Source organism: Plodia interpunctella, chromosome 1 (genome assembly GCF_027563975.2).
Source record: "Plodia interpunctella isolate USDA-ARS_2022_Savannah chromosome 1, ilPloInte3.2, whole genome shotgun sequence".
NCBI lineage: Eukaryota > Metazoa > Arthropoda > Insecta > Lepidoptera > Pyralidae > Plodia > Plodia interpunctella.
Window position 1 is genome coordinate 613,645 of NC_071294.1, and position 15,917 is coordinate 629,561.

At 35.7% G+C, this 15,917-nt stretch overlaps 1 protein-coding gene across 3 annotated transcripts in view; it reads left to right on the top strand.

The window, feature by feature from the left end:
- wb (wing blister) overlaps window positions 1–15,917 on the top strand; it is a 138,744-nt gene that overhangs the window by 64,973 nt on the left and 57,854 nt on the right. For all 3 annotated transcript variants that reach the window (XM_053750016.2, XM_053750026.2, XM_053750034.2), the window contains exon 19: window positions 172–333. In XM_053750016.2, coding sequence (XP_053605991.1) covers window positions 172–333 — 162 coding nt within the window. The remainder of the gene's footprint in view (window positions 1–171; window positions 334–15,917) is intronic.

The window sequence follows — 15,917 nt, forward strand, 5'->3', positions numbered from 1 at the left end:
CAATAACACTCAGTCAAATACGTGAACATGTATTTGTATGAGAACTTTATATTTACTGCAATGAAAAACATGCAATATACCTATGCTAAATTAGTGATATTTCGACGAATATACAGGCATTATAGTAAGTCTAACCATAAATAAGGAAGAAGTATAATTTGATACCAACAGGCGTAGAGGAAGGCTGCCCAGCCTGCCGCTGCGGCGTGGCGGCGCACAACAACTCGTGCGAGCCCCGCTCCGGCGCGTGCGCGTGCGCGGCCGGCGCTGCGCCGCCGCGCTGCGACCGCTGTCTCTCCGGACACTACGGCCTCGGCGCTGGCGGCTGCGCAGGTCAGTTATACTTAGTGCGGCGTTGGCCGTTTTCAGGATTTAGTTTATTCTGATGGTTCCGGTTACACGATATCGATGAACGCAGATGCCCACCCCTATGCATGAACATTGCGTAGCTTGTATAAGAGAGTTTATTTGACGCAATGAAAGCCCAACAATGTATACCGAATCTGCAAAGTTCGTCAAACTGCACCGCGATAGTGAAAGCCGAAGCCTGCATTATGAAAGAAGGATAAGGAAGGAATCGAGAATACTTCTACGAAAATGAAATTTCATTCAATTTGATTTAAAATGACATCAAAGCTACACAAAGCTGGAATATATCATTTAAAAAGCTGCATCCGGACGTTGTGCTATATCTAACGCTCAATAGAAATCCTGATCTAAATTTACAATCGACATAACTTTCTGTACGCACTACCAAATTAATTTTTCCTTTCTTGCTTTAAGTAAAAAACAAAAGGTCTGAACTGTTTGTTCTAGAAAACAATCAGTCTTTCATAACATTCTTCACTGTATCTCAAACGCCGGATCACCTAAGGCAGTCCGCGCTCTGCAATTTGCCAATGTGTGTTGGCCCTTAATTTGCAAACTATACGACTATACGATAGGGACGGGCGGTTGCCCGGGTAAAAATATTTGGTATCTTGGTGTTTTGTTGATCAAGTATTTATGTAAGTGTTCAGGCACTAAATTAAAAAAAAAATTGTTCATAGTATTATTATAAATGTGAAAATCTGTCTGCCATGCATTCCCCTAGACTATATATATATATATATATATATATATATATATATATATATATATATATATATATATATATATATATATATATATATATATATATATATATATATATATATATATATATATATATATATATATATATATATGTGAAAATCTGTCTGTCATGAATTACCATAGACGAATTGCGATGAAATGAAATTTGGAATAAATATATATATATATATATATATATATATATATATATATGTAATGACCTGTCAAACATTGATAAGCTATGATAGGCGGTCCAGAGGGCAATAACTTTTCTACAATTAAAAATTACCGGCCCTAAAAAAATACGATTTTTTACTTCTATACATATTACCAATATATATAAAATAAATTGTAATTAATATTTATAGTCATTATATAGTTTGAACATGCTTGGGTATAACTTTTACCCTAAACTCTTTCGCATTTTCACCTTCCCGTTATTTACCAATCCTCCGTCTCTATTGAAGACCCACCGCATATCCTGCGTATCCCCACCCGCGGCTATTTCATCCCACCGCGTACACTGCTGCATAACTATCAAATAATAAAGCGAATGTGTTTATGCGGACATCAATGTATTGAAGAAAATTGGCATGAAATTTGATGTCGTTTACCACCCGGGATGATTCTAATGGGTAAAGGATATTTCACACTACGTTTTTGTTAGGAGATTGCAATTGCGCATTTCAAATATGGTAACTTGGTATTAGTTGTCAAAGTTTTTAGCCACATAAGTTCGCAGATGTTGAAACGGTCCTACTCACGGCACCCTTATTTATCTTTTTATTTAAAGTACTTATAGAGATTTGAATAAAGGAAAGGGATATATCCAGGTTGATTGTTACCTCGATGCTATCAATTAGACCGATGGAGAAAATAGAACGATTGTTCCGGAGCGCTGTCAAAAGACAAAGTTTCTTATATCACAACTTTCTTACACTATTACTACTTACATGATACCTAGCCTATTCCAAAATCATTCACAAGCAGATCATTAATATCCTCTCATTGTAAATGTTTTTACGATTTCATATGCGCGGCCTTTCCTTTTTTAGTTTTTTTAGGGTAACCCAAACGATTAACGCCATAAATTTTTCTCTGCTGTTTGGCAGAAGGCTTCGTCTCAAAGTATATATAATATTAGACATAAATATAATATATATCACGGCAATGTGTGAAGGGTCCTTTAAATTATGACGTCACTGTCTTCTCAAGCCAGGCGCCAATTTCGCGGCATTACGCGAGATTGCGCGGCAAATGTTTCCATCATAAATTATAATCGGCAATTATATTATAATGCCCGACGGGTTTGCGTTTACACTGTGTAAATCAATTTATCGCTGGTATAAATTTCACATATGATCCCTTGGCCTTAAGGAGGCGAGTTTTAAAACTTTGTCAAAGAGTATTTTCTCCTTATTTCATCGGCTATAATCAAGAACCCTAGTGTTCTTATTTCCGTAAGGATTTTCTATTTTACAATGCTCTTTATTGCATCATGATTGATTATGTAATCAAATAACGTATACAAAAATTTCGCAAGTGGCGACCTCTATTAAGCACCTTGATATAACACCATAAGTACCTATTTTTTTGTCGGTACACCACATGTTATGCCGACTATACGTAATATACTTCAGCGGTTTCGAAATATATTGCTGGGTTTTCTTTGCGTATAAAATAAATCTCACATAGAAACTACGTAATGTACGATACAATGTAACGTGCAAAACTTTTTTTTACCTAAAATAACCAGCTAAAATAACAACCAATATATGAGACCCGCCAAAGATCGGCGAAGTGTCTGCCGATAGTGTAAAGCCGGCATGACATGTTTGGTTTCGGCTGCATTGACCCACCGCAGCGCAGTGCATCTGCATCTTGCTGAATAAACGCATGCTATTTATACCGTACACTTAAGAGCATAGACTAGATGCTAGACAGACACATTGTATAATATTTTTTTTATATTTCACGAAACTATTGATTGTATCCACGCGTTGTTGTTCTTTTTCGAAAAGCATTCTTGAGGCCAGATTTAAATACTTTTAATGTGCGTTTTGTATCAACGCGTCGATAAGCAAAAATCAGTAATGTACTTTGATTGGCTGCTCGACTATCATTGGCGATGGTGTATGTACATTATTAGTTAATGGATTTGAACGTTTTAGTACCTATTTCAAGAAGAGTAAGTTCCTTTTATCACCTAGTGTTTCATTCGCCGATATGAAGCCCGGAGTCAGGGTAAAAAATTGTCCCTATAAATTTAAAGACTGGGCTCTGATGAACGCCTGACATCAACTCTCTTTGAATGCCTTTGTTACCTTTTACCTTAGTCGTATGACATAGGATGATATGGAGTGACCCTATTCCGAGGCGCGTAACCTATAAGGATCATATTCCATCCGAATAGAGATATGATTGATTGCTTGTGTTATACTAATACAAGTCAGAGCAGTATCCCCGTTTGCTCAACAGTGTAAAGATTGTTTGAACGATTTAAACACTGTTTATTTTCTGCTCTAGCTTGTGCGAACAGCGCGGAGATTCGACAGTCGGTAATCTCGCATCAAAAGTATTGGTTAGCTTCTATACAGATTAGTGGAAGTACGAAAAGAAAACTAGATCATAACTTAGTTGTTAGTAGTCTGTGTAGGTAAGCGTGTCAAATCAGACAGCGTGACCAAACTGTATACAACCTTCCATTAAGTATTCTCTTATGATTAACTTTTGAATCCTTTCCGTACTACACAAATTTATAGAAACATGTACAAATGGCAGACTTTAGTTTTTGTTTCTGTTTTTGGCGTCCTCTGTGGTCTAATGGTCATCACTACTGCTCATCGTACAGTTAGGCGTCCGGACTGTCTGTGAAAGTCACAGGTTCGATCCCCGTCCAAGATGGAAAATGATATTTTTCATTGAATTGCTAGATGCACATAGCAATAGCAAGATCAAGATTATTAATAAATAGAAAACTCAATTACCTAGTTTATCAGGCCACTGCTGGGGCTAGATGCTCCTCTACTATGCCATTATTTATTAAAATATATTTCTTATATGCTTAAATTAATATAACCATTTTATTATATTTAATAGTAACTTGATTTCTGCACGGTCAGCGTTTTATGCTCTTACGAAACGTCGTGGAAAAACTGTTACACCTTGCGATGTTGTTTATTGCTTTGACATTTCAAAGGGCCTTTGATGTCTTCAAACACATCTTATCCCTTTTCGCGCCTTACCGGGGTAAACCTGGAAATGTTGAAACCATCGATAGATTCTTAAAAAGATTGAAATCTACGTTTAATACTGACCAATTGACACTAAGAGTGGATTGCACCAGTAAATTTTGACCTAAACATTCACCCGCGCATAGTACGCCATTTTATCTAAATTACGCCGCAGGTTAAAAATGGCGTACCTACATTGCATTAGTCTGCACAGGTCAATGTTAACGCCAAAGTTGACTGGTGCAACGCATCCTAAATGAGCAAAAATAAACCAGTGTTATCTCCACACTGCGGTTCCAGTCCACTGTCCATCAATTGGTACATCAAGCAATAGCTCAGTAGTACGATTGAAATAACTACTTATTCATTTCTGTCTTTGTTTCTGTGAACACATTCAGGACAGGTCGTCGTGGCGTACTGCTGTCTCCTCTTATAAGAATTAACAAAACATATATTCATTGTAATAAGGATTTTATATCTCACCTCTAGATGATTAGGGAGCAAAGGAAAATCGTAAAATGTGCCAGCTTCTTGTATAAGTCCACCAAGTGAAAGAGCTATAAACTGGAGAAAACGTTTGATGAGAACTTCACACAGGAAATCTAGCAAACTGACACTAATTTTGAAATACAACATGTGTGATATGTACGATTGTACACGTATGATAAAACCATTAAAAACTGCCACTACTTGTGAATTTTGATTTCATCAATAAGTCAACAAACCTCAACGTAAACTTGGGAGTCTTGGAGCTGTCTTCCTCGTACAGTAATGGTGACACGTTCCTACAAATATCATCTATATATCACTATCATTTCATAGTATAAAACAAAGTTGCCCTCCGCGTGTGTCTGTTTATAAGCTTTCTTCTTTGACACTCTCACTACGGATTTTTATTTACTTTATTCGCTGTTATGCAGACAATTTAGCCCCAAAGGATTATAGATATCGTGCGGAGTCGGGCCGGTGCGCAATTTCTTTATAAACTCATGTTCAATATGTTCATTCATACAACAAGATATGTTTTAAATGAAAACAGTTTACAGTACCTACACACTCTAAATAAAAGAATCATTTTACCAAACGTATCACCAGACATATCCCTGTGGGATTATTTTCAACGTTCTCGTTTTTTCCACACGATCTCGTAAATATACTAGTCTCGAGCAACAAGTGTCGCCATTAATTCAACGCACAGACAGACAGGGTAGACGGCGCGACGCGGTCGGATTTACTCAGATCATTTTCCGTGTGACACAAACCGAGACTAATCACGTTCTGTGTCTGTGATTTCATTTGCACAGAACACGGATATACATATAAGATTATACATTTACATGATCCATAAATATAACAATAATTAAAGAGCACAATAGATTGTATTCCAATTACATGTGCACACAGATACTCAAAATCACAACTGATATGTACAGTTTTTGAAAAGGAATTTGACAAATTTTAAAAGCCAAAAGAACAAATGAGATTATTTTTACAATTTGTAAACGTGTACGCACAAAAAATAAAGCAAAAAATAGGTAATTTGCAAAGCAAAGTGCACACAATAACGTCTGGTGGGTGCGGTCCAGAGCGGCAATCTAATCTGAGGCCTCATGAATCCCCACAATGAGCTCGCCGGGCTTGTAAATAGTTAACGAATACTTACACAGGCAGTAGTTGAAACTCTACGTTGTATAGAATGGGTATATTATGATCCATGACTTGTTGTTACAGTTGTAAACGAAAATTTCATCGTGCATTTTATGAAGCATTGGAAATTTGTGTTTAATTGCAGAGGCAGTATGTTGTTACTCTTTAGTTCGAGTATACACTAAAACTCACAATAGTATTTAGAGTCCAAATAGGTAAACAGGTAGTCTAAATTTTAAACAATCTATTCCCGAACTTTTATACCACACCGTGCAAAGCCGGTTACTAATGTTATACACACGAATGTCTTCTATTTTGAAAGTCTCCATTTTGGTATTTGCTGATTTCGTATCAGGAAATAATATTAAAGCACCAATCGATTACTATAAAATGCGTATGTAATATACGTCTCTTTTTATATTTTACTGCTTGTTTTCTTCGTGCAATAAACAGGTTTACAAAGTACATAAAATCTTAATCTTGTTAGTTTATTTATAGTATACGTACTTACTTAATTCTTAAAGTTTTCTTGTCAAAATAAAATGTTTCTTGGCTAAATAAAAGCCAATCCCCAATTTTTCATGAATATATAAATAAATATATTAGGATAAATCACACAGGTTGAGCTAGCTCCAAAGTAAGTTCGAGCGTTGTAAGTTGCGTTATGGGATACTAACTCAACGATACTAGATTTTATAATAAATACATATATAGATAAACATCCAAGACCCGGGCCACTCAGAAAAAGATCATTTTCCATCATGACCCGACCGGGGATCGAACCCGGGACCTCTCGGTTCAGAGGCGAGCACTGTACCGCTGCGCCACCGAGGTCGTCAAAATGTCTTTGCTAGAATCGGTTATTTATGAATTATATCTAGACAAAGTCTCCTTTGATCGTCTATTTCGGAACCATAAAGTAGAGCATGTTGTTCATTATTATCACCAATCAGTTCTTGGAAATAGACAGTATTGGCTGCCTTGTCGATGTTTCCTGCAGCTACTGAGATCTTATCTGATGCACTGAAGTTTGCACCAGGGTTTGTTCAAATGTTTGTGTTTGTACATTTGTTTTCTTTTTGATGTGAAATAGGCTAATGTGTTTTGTTAATTCTTAAGAATTTACACGTATTCCAGGCAAATTCTACTCAGACTTTGTCAATTTTGATTGCTCGTGGTCATGAAAAGAATAGAAATTTAGTTTCTTATTAACGTATTTTCTCTCAAATATTCTAGGGGTGTATCAGTCACGCGTAGGTAATATATGAAATAAAATCTAAATGAAAGAAGTTTGATAACTGTAAGTAGCGTCTGATATGCTGCTTATATAAAAAAAAATCGATCATTTAATTTTCAACTTTTCATCTCAATATTGAGACGAATGTTTGTCCAAACCTCTGCGATCAGATGTAAGCCAGTGAGTCATTGTTCCTGCTTTATTCGCCAGTCACGACCTAGGCCGTTAGATTTACACATTTTATACGTTTGCAGTACACTTCGCGACTGCTAGCGATATGCCTCATTTGGAATACATCATTAGGCTTGCGCTTCACTGGCTCTGCGGCGAATTCTTGGCCCCATTGTCTTATCAGAAGCTGTCGCAATTCATTGTTTTTTACAGTTCAGTTACATCTATGTGATCATTCAGTTGTGGTATAATATTGCTCAACTTATACTAATTCTTTTATTATACGTGCTAAAGTATATTTCAAAATCCTACATGTGTAAGATATTAATTGATCATACGACATAGTTATAGCTAAATATTCTATTGCTATTCTCTAAAATATGTAGCCAATATTTCTCGGGGAAGGTTTCTATTAGTATGAATTTTACATACATGGGCGAATAGTGCATTTTATAGTACAATTGAAAGATTGTACTAACTCCTTTGGGTAGTGATATATGGCGAAGGTGTTCTTATGATAGATATCAATTTAATCTCTAGTTAAAGATCGCACGTAAGTTCTTGATACTTGTAATAAATATAAACTGTCATTGAATCTATTAAATTGAAATTATCTTTGGACATTACTCTAACAAGGATTATTTGATGTCCAAAACAAGCTATTACCACTACTCTACTAACAGTAAACAGGACAGTAATAGTTTTATTAGTGCTATATATACCAGCTCTATTTCTGATTGACACCGTCGTGACGCAGCCAGATCTGAGCCGTGATGAATGTGCCGTGGGGACAGATATACGGCCCGCTTGTCAGGAATTGCTCGCACAACCAAATACTGAATCGAAAGATGATGAATTTTATTCTGATGACACAAATATAATTACATTTTCTTTAAATGCCAAGCTCGCTCACAATACGAGATCGGCAAATATCTTGTCGAGTGTTGTTATAAGTTTTGTGTCATTATTATTCGACTTTTATTTTATTCTCTTTCTTGGTAAATAATTAACAAGTGTCAATTATTGTAATCTCGTAAAACTTGAATTAAATCATTGGATCAAATGAATTAAATCATTAAATCATTGGATCAAAAATGGATGGAAAAGATCAAAAAGATTTATTCTAATTACAGTAAGTTGCTTCGATTTTTTCGTTCAAAATTTTATGTATGGTCTTATTGAACCGACTAATTCATACTTATATATATAATATAATACTACCATAATTAGATATTTGTTAATTAATGTGGCAATTGCACAATATAAAACTATGCGAATAGTGTTATTACCAACGGTTATCATAGTGTTTATTTACTCAATTACTCTGGTATGCGTTACTCGACCCATAACTGCATTTTAATCTCGCATAACTAGTCTGCCCTTATCTTTTATCAAATACCATGTTTATGTCCTTTCTTATGAAATACATGCCATGTAATTCCATCTCCCAGTGAGTTAAAGAAATGTCGGCCTTATGTCCAATCTTTAAATCCAGTTTACTATTAAAATGGAAGAATGGTTTTATAATGAATAGAAGCAGTAAACCAAGAAAGAAGGATATACGAGAAATACGGAAATGTGCACTTGAAATGCGATGGAGCATTGGAAAGGCAGCGGACGTGTGAAATAATATCCGTAGTACAGCTAAGCGTGCGCTGGACGATAGCCATCTCAGTCAGATTATTAATTGGAAAACGGGACGATATTTCAAATAAGAAGTTAGATGCAAATGTAACCTTTAAAGAGATCAGCATAAAGATGTTGATAGCAATGAGATATGTGACGTGGCGTACTTACAAATCTCTTGTGTCGCGACCACCCGCGTGTTTTTATCATCCACTATCGGCGGAGCAATCTCTAGATGCAAGCATAGCCTAATTAGTGGACTCGCGTGCCGCTGCCCGTGAATACCATAAAATGCTGCTTCATCCCAAAATTCTATTATCACTGCAAGATAATAGTCCACTTCATTTCACATAATTGGGAATTTAAGATAACACAAATAGCTGTTTCTCTTTGATCGTTCCTATATTCTTCTTGATTGAGTTCGTGATTTAGATCAAGTTTTCAAGTTTTATACCCTTGGTTAATAGCTTAATTAAAATGATGATTGGTTGTGACAGCGAGGTTTTAGCGTCCCGGGACTGTGTTCTTCGCTCGAGTGTCTGTCAGCTCCAGGCCTCCATTCGCCAGTCGCCGCTGTACAGGCAGCGTGGACGCATGACCCAACGGACGAGCCGCGCCTTCGCGGCCTATCGCGATATATCGTACTATCATACGAACTTATATTAGGAAATGTGAATTCTTGTATTGATACTGATAAAAATTTTAATAGACATTTTAGAAAAGTTGACGATTGACGAGTGGATGTGAATAATGTAGATCATTTTAATAAAAGTGATATCAAAAAAGTTGATTTGAAGATATGACAAATGGATGTAAATAGTGATGCGTTGGTGGACGTTGATAGTGGTCGTGACCACAGTGGTGGTGTCTGCGAAAGTGTCAGGACCCCGACGGTGTGCCGGCAGGGCTGCGTTAGAGCGTTTAAAAGCCGCTGAGAAGATCAGGGATAAGAGATTCTTTCTGTACTGCTGCACGCCGACCTGTGTGACCCATTACCGGAGGCCACGGCCTCCGCCCTCGGTCAGCCGTTACCAGCCATACCATAGGACTTGGTATGGGCTTAAATACGGTATGTTCAAACGATAAATTACGTTTAACTCTGAATTTCGCAACCCGCTTCGTCAAAATGTATTAGCCAAAACTTCGTCAGCAAAAGCATGTGAAAACATATGAGAATTTTATTAATGTGTCAACAAATTACAAAAAAATATGATAAATGAAACACGTTAATAATTAAACAATGTTATCGACAGAAAACGTTATATGAATGTGCAGAAAACTTTACGCTTTTGTCTGATGATACAGTCGATATTAGATATTTCTTTTATTGTATCCTCAGAGTTCGTGCTATATGCTGTAACTAACTATTCTAATATGCCTGTAAGTATGTTATCAGCTAGAATCTAGGTATAGTGTTACTAAACATTTAATGGACAACACTCAATGGCCTACACTAAGCTCTAGGATTTTATCATGAGTCCATTCGACAAACATTACAATAGCGCAAACTACTAGTTAAAACACTAAGTAGATATTTCTACTAGTTTTTATTATCAACCTATAAACCCTTATAATCATTCTGTGAATTTTTGTCTATAAGCCGTAAATTTACGATGAGTTGCGCCAGTCAACTTTGACGTTGACTTTAACCTGCGCGCCGCCTACGTTTAGACGTAAAATAAATGACGTACTTTGCGTTTTTCTGCGCGGGTTAAAGTTAACATCAAAGTTGACTGGTGCAACTCACTCTTAAAGATAAATAAATTAACTATTGATCAAAATCAGAAAATTTCACCAACTGACATTTTAATTGACCCAACAGAGGTTAATACACTTAACGTGATTTACAATTTAGACGTTATAATCATTGAGTAAGGTAATGATTTATGCATACCTTAGAGGAAACTCGTGTCATAGATAATAAATGTCAAGGAACAGTCCCAGACGATGTCGGTGAATGCGAATTGCGTAAAACCTGGTGACATTACTATGCAAGATTCATGGGCACGATTACCTGGGACGGCTGGCATAGAGGATGTTTGTATGGTATTTGTACACGGGGATACTGGTAAAATGATAGCCTTTTATACAAGATCAGTTCGTGGCGTGGTACATATACGAGTATTATATAACATTAATTTACTTTCGATGTTCTCTCTCGATTTCTTTTTTGTTTACTCCTTCTAAAATTTTTGATTTAAGTACCTACCTGAAACCTGAAATAAAACATAAATGATATATATTTTATTCGGATACAGAAATACAAATATAAAGCTTTCTTACAAAATAACTAACGTACTTAATAGAACTAGTTGTTCGCCGCGAACTTAGACTTAAATCTAAAAAAAAAAACTTAAATCATTATCCGATTATCCTACGAGTGTAGCTCACCTTTCGGCTCAGCGGTAAGTAGTTTCGCTCGTGTCTCGAATAATTGTATATTATTTCGATTAACTTAATGTTTTACAAATAAACTTGTATTACGATTTAGCCGTTTTAGTAAGCGATAAATGAACCTGTGATTTTAGCTTTTAACACGAATGTTACTTTAAGTATTTTACTCACAATAAAATTGAAACTCGGTAACATCACTAAAAGATTCCAATAAAATTTGTTTTACCTCACATTAATGCTTTACGAGAGTACACTAATAACGATGATGTTTTAACGTTATGCGAACTGTAAGGCTGATCCTCCACTGACACTTAGATTTTCACATTGATTTCATGTTTACACACGCGCCTTTATTCTTTATTATTTACTGTTTAGAGACGCTAGGGCAAGCACCAGACCAGATGAGTGTTCTGTCCACCGATTCTCGGACAATTTCACCCATTCCTCGAGACCCCTAAAGGAGATCTGTTAACTGAAAGTATCTGTCTTTGCAGAACCTTAGTAATTGCTCCTGTGATATGTCTCCTCCCCTGTGGCTGCAGCATATGTAAGCCTTGGAGTAACAAAGTACTTGGAGTACTTTCTTAAATATTTAGGGGAAAACAGTTTGTAAACTTAGATGTTTCACTCTATTTTGCGATACATTTGATCCTTATCAGCTTACAGTAAATGTAAGCTGAAATTTGGTCCCAAGTGAGAGTGACTTTTCTGACATATCACAGTATTATACTGAGCGATATCACAGTATTATACTGCGAAATCTGAAATTCTACTAAACCCCTCACTAGCCTCAAAAAAGTTGGAACCCTGTAGAACCAGGCATATATCTGTCAGTTCCAATGGAGTCACGCCCTAATTCTGATGTTTTATCGTTTATGCAAACCGTAATTGTCAGGAAACCAGAGTGGTGGCGAGGTATCTGGATCGCGATGGAGTGACCTTTAAAAATGAGGCCGAACCGCGTTTCGCTCACACGACGACGCCAGGGCTGGGGGTATTCAATAAAAAAAAGTTCATGAGCTGACCTTTATTAAAAGTTGGTTTTATATCAAAGATCCCATCAAACATGCGTCAAAAGATTTCATGTGTAACAGTTTACATATCAAGTAGTTATTTATTTCGTTAGATCCAGAATTATCTCCTTAGAATAGGATTTCATTATGTAGTCTCCAGCCTTAAAATCTGATAGGATTTCCATTGACATTAGGCGGCTGGCCAGCCAAAACTTTATTTACATGTGGTCCCTGGGCTTTGCGCTTTGCGCCATAGCTTAATAATATAACAGAGACAAAGAATACAAAATAAATAATTAAAAAAAAAATTATTTATCTACACTTAAGTATATACAGGGTTACTGGTATCTAACGCATAACCTCCAAAGGCGCGTAACTACTACTAACGTCTTTTGTTCAACGACTTTCGTAATAAATAAATAAAAATCCTTTTCTTAGTTTTAATGTCGTTTCTATAAAACGTTAACTTCTCTTTGATTCCGCTACATAACTGTTACTGTACTGTCTCGTGTTGCTTGGCTATTACATAGAGTTAAGATGTGTAGAATCGCAAATCAGATTGTATTTTTTATATGAAAAAAAAAATACAACTCCGAATCACGAAAAGTCGTAGAATAAATGTTGCTTGTTTTGATGTACCCAAGTAGTCTTTAGGAGGTTTTGCGTTTAATACCTGTAACCACCAGGTATTCTTTACTAATACGAAATGGTTTGAAGCCTCGTGCTTCACGATATAGCTACCAATAGGCGGTAGAAGCCAATGATCTCTTATCATCAATTTAACATTAATTAACTTAGAGAAAAAGTTAAAGTTCAGTAGCAATATAAATTAAAGTTTAATTAATTTTTATGGCGCTTTTTGTTCATATAATTTATCTGAATTGTTTTTAGGTTTTTGGAATTGAAAAATCAAAGATCAGCAAATTTATATATATGAGTATAACTAAACTAATAAAAGTTAACTGCCTGTCGCCATTGTAAACATTTTCGAAAATATAATTTTTGCAATTTTTCGTAATATGAATACGAAAAGAAAAATAACATTAGACGCAATAAATGACGCAACTACAGTATTTCAATTGATCTTTTTTAGACAATAAAAACGAGTGTGGATCGATAATTATAAACCTTTTCTGCCAAAGGCTGTCGTTACCTGTTAAGGAATTTTATTCTAAAATCTTATTTACGAGACTATCCATTGGTAACCCTGGTGTCTACAGCAGACGCAGGTTATCTCAACCGAGGTCAATGCTCTTTCTGAATCGTTGCCAAAACACAAGTCCATTCATTCAATTTGTACTTGATGTCCGTACGTCAGTTGGACTTCCGTCTAATTCAGGCCATTAGAACGGATTTGGCGATAAGATACGAGGAGGCTGACCTCATCTGGGATTACTTAGAATATCATTTGACGACGCCACGGGCCACGGCATATTTTTTTGACTATTAATAGAATTTGTTGTTTTAAGGAATTAGCTTGACACATCCGTTGGTTCCAAACTCAATTGGTATACTCCTACAGCCATTAATTATTACCCAAGTGCTTCTATTACCGCCGTATTGAAAAGAAGTCTAGGTAGAATCAGAGTTTCCAAGTGAGTAAAGACATTACGAAAAGACCGTAAAATATCGCTTAACTGAAAAGATACTGCAAAATCAGTGAAGTCATCAAATTTGGCCAAAGTGCCAGAAAAGACAGTTCAAACCAGGTTCAAACTAATCAGTAAGAGTACTGGCAATAATTCGTAATTCGTGGTGTTAATGGTGTTGTATTGCCATTGAATTCTTAATTTCACAGCATTTTCGCAGGAAGAAAATGTTGTTTTGCAAGTAGCGTGCGCAAAAAGGCAGACATTTGAATAAAATCTTGTACAAACAATTTCATGTTTCCAATAGTTTGCTACATCGATCATAACGTCAACCATCCTTCATATTACCCATGGATCAATAATACTAAATCGATAAATCATCGCACCGTATCATATCGATCACGCAAATAAGCAACAATGTCCGTATTTAAAATGTCACAATTGAAATTGCAAAAATAAAACTGTTGAAATTATGAATATGTAGTAAAGTTGATAGAGTACTTTTGGATAAAGTTAATTTTTTCAAGATTCGATAGTTTGATCTAACTTTGATTTATTGAAAAGAACAACAATCCTTATTTGGAAACAATGACCATCAATACTTACACCATTTTAATTATATGTTTGTAAACTTACACTTATAAGTACGTAATAACATTGAAACAGCGCAAACAGCTATTAACGATATAGTGGAATCATTAAAACTGCTTAGATTAATGCTTTTAATTTACCAGTTCTAGCATCGTATCCTACGCCTGCTGAGCCGATTGCAATAAAAGCAGTAATCCCACAGAATGTCATAAGATTTTGAAATGCAATTAGCCAGTTTGTTAATTTTAATCGTCTCTGGATAAATTTTAGTGACGAGAATTACCGTCTATAATACTCAAACGTGGATAGTGCAGTAGTAATTGCAACACTTAGTGCCTTCCAGATATTTTGTACCACATACTTAGGTATTGAAGAAAACTAAGATATTTTCGACATAGGTTTATTAAACCACATAATTACTACAGTAAAATGAAGCATTAAATATATACTAAAATAATTATAAGTTAGGTAATGATACAGCAAACTTTAAACAGTAATAGGCAGAAAGTTTTCTAGCAAATATATGTATAGTTAATAAAATGTAAAAGTGGAACAATCAATTCAAGTTTTGTTACTTGACCTTTTCGAAATTATTTCAATAACAAGTTCATTTGTTGGACAAATTAAAAAAACCCCGACTTTCAATATTCATTTCGCTACAACTTTCGAACGGCTGAACCGATTTTCATGAAACATGGCTAAGAACACTTGAGATAAAATTATCTATGACGCAATAAAACTAAAAGAAAATCGGGTTATCTGTTTGGGAGCTACGATGCCACAGACAGACACGTTAAACTTATAACACCCCTCTTTTTGCGTCGGAGGTTAAAATATATCTTGTGACGTAAGCTCTAGTAAACAAGTGCTTCAATATCACTAGTAAAATAAACAGTTCAATGGATGCAATTTTACACTAAACGCGAGGCGATGATAGATCATCAAAAACAAATATTTTATTACAACTTAGAAGACTTGCTTGTTAGGGAACAAGCACGGCAAAAATTAAACAAAATAATATTTATTGAAGCTACATTCTACTCCGAAACGACCAATAGACCAAGTCTAGTCAACAGTACTTGAAGACAATGCTTTATCAGAATCATATGCAACCACTAGCATCTATATAACATTATACAGACAAACGTTATGTGTATATTTGTATGTACATAATATTGTCATAATCCAGGAACTCGATAACACTGTAATCACAGAGGAATTAAGTCTCAATCAAGACCGTGCGTTTATCAATCACGTAGCTGCAGTTACCGCGTCAGAAACCGGTGCCGATAGGGCTGGCATG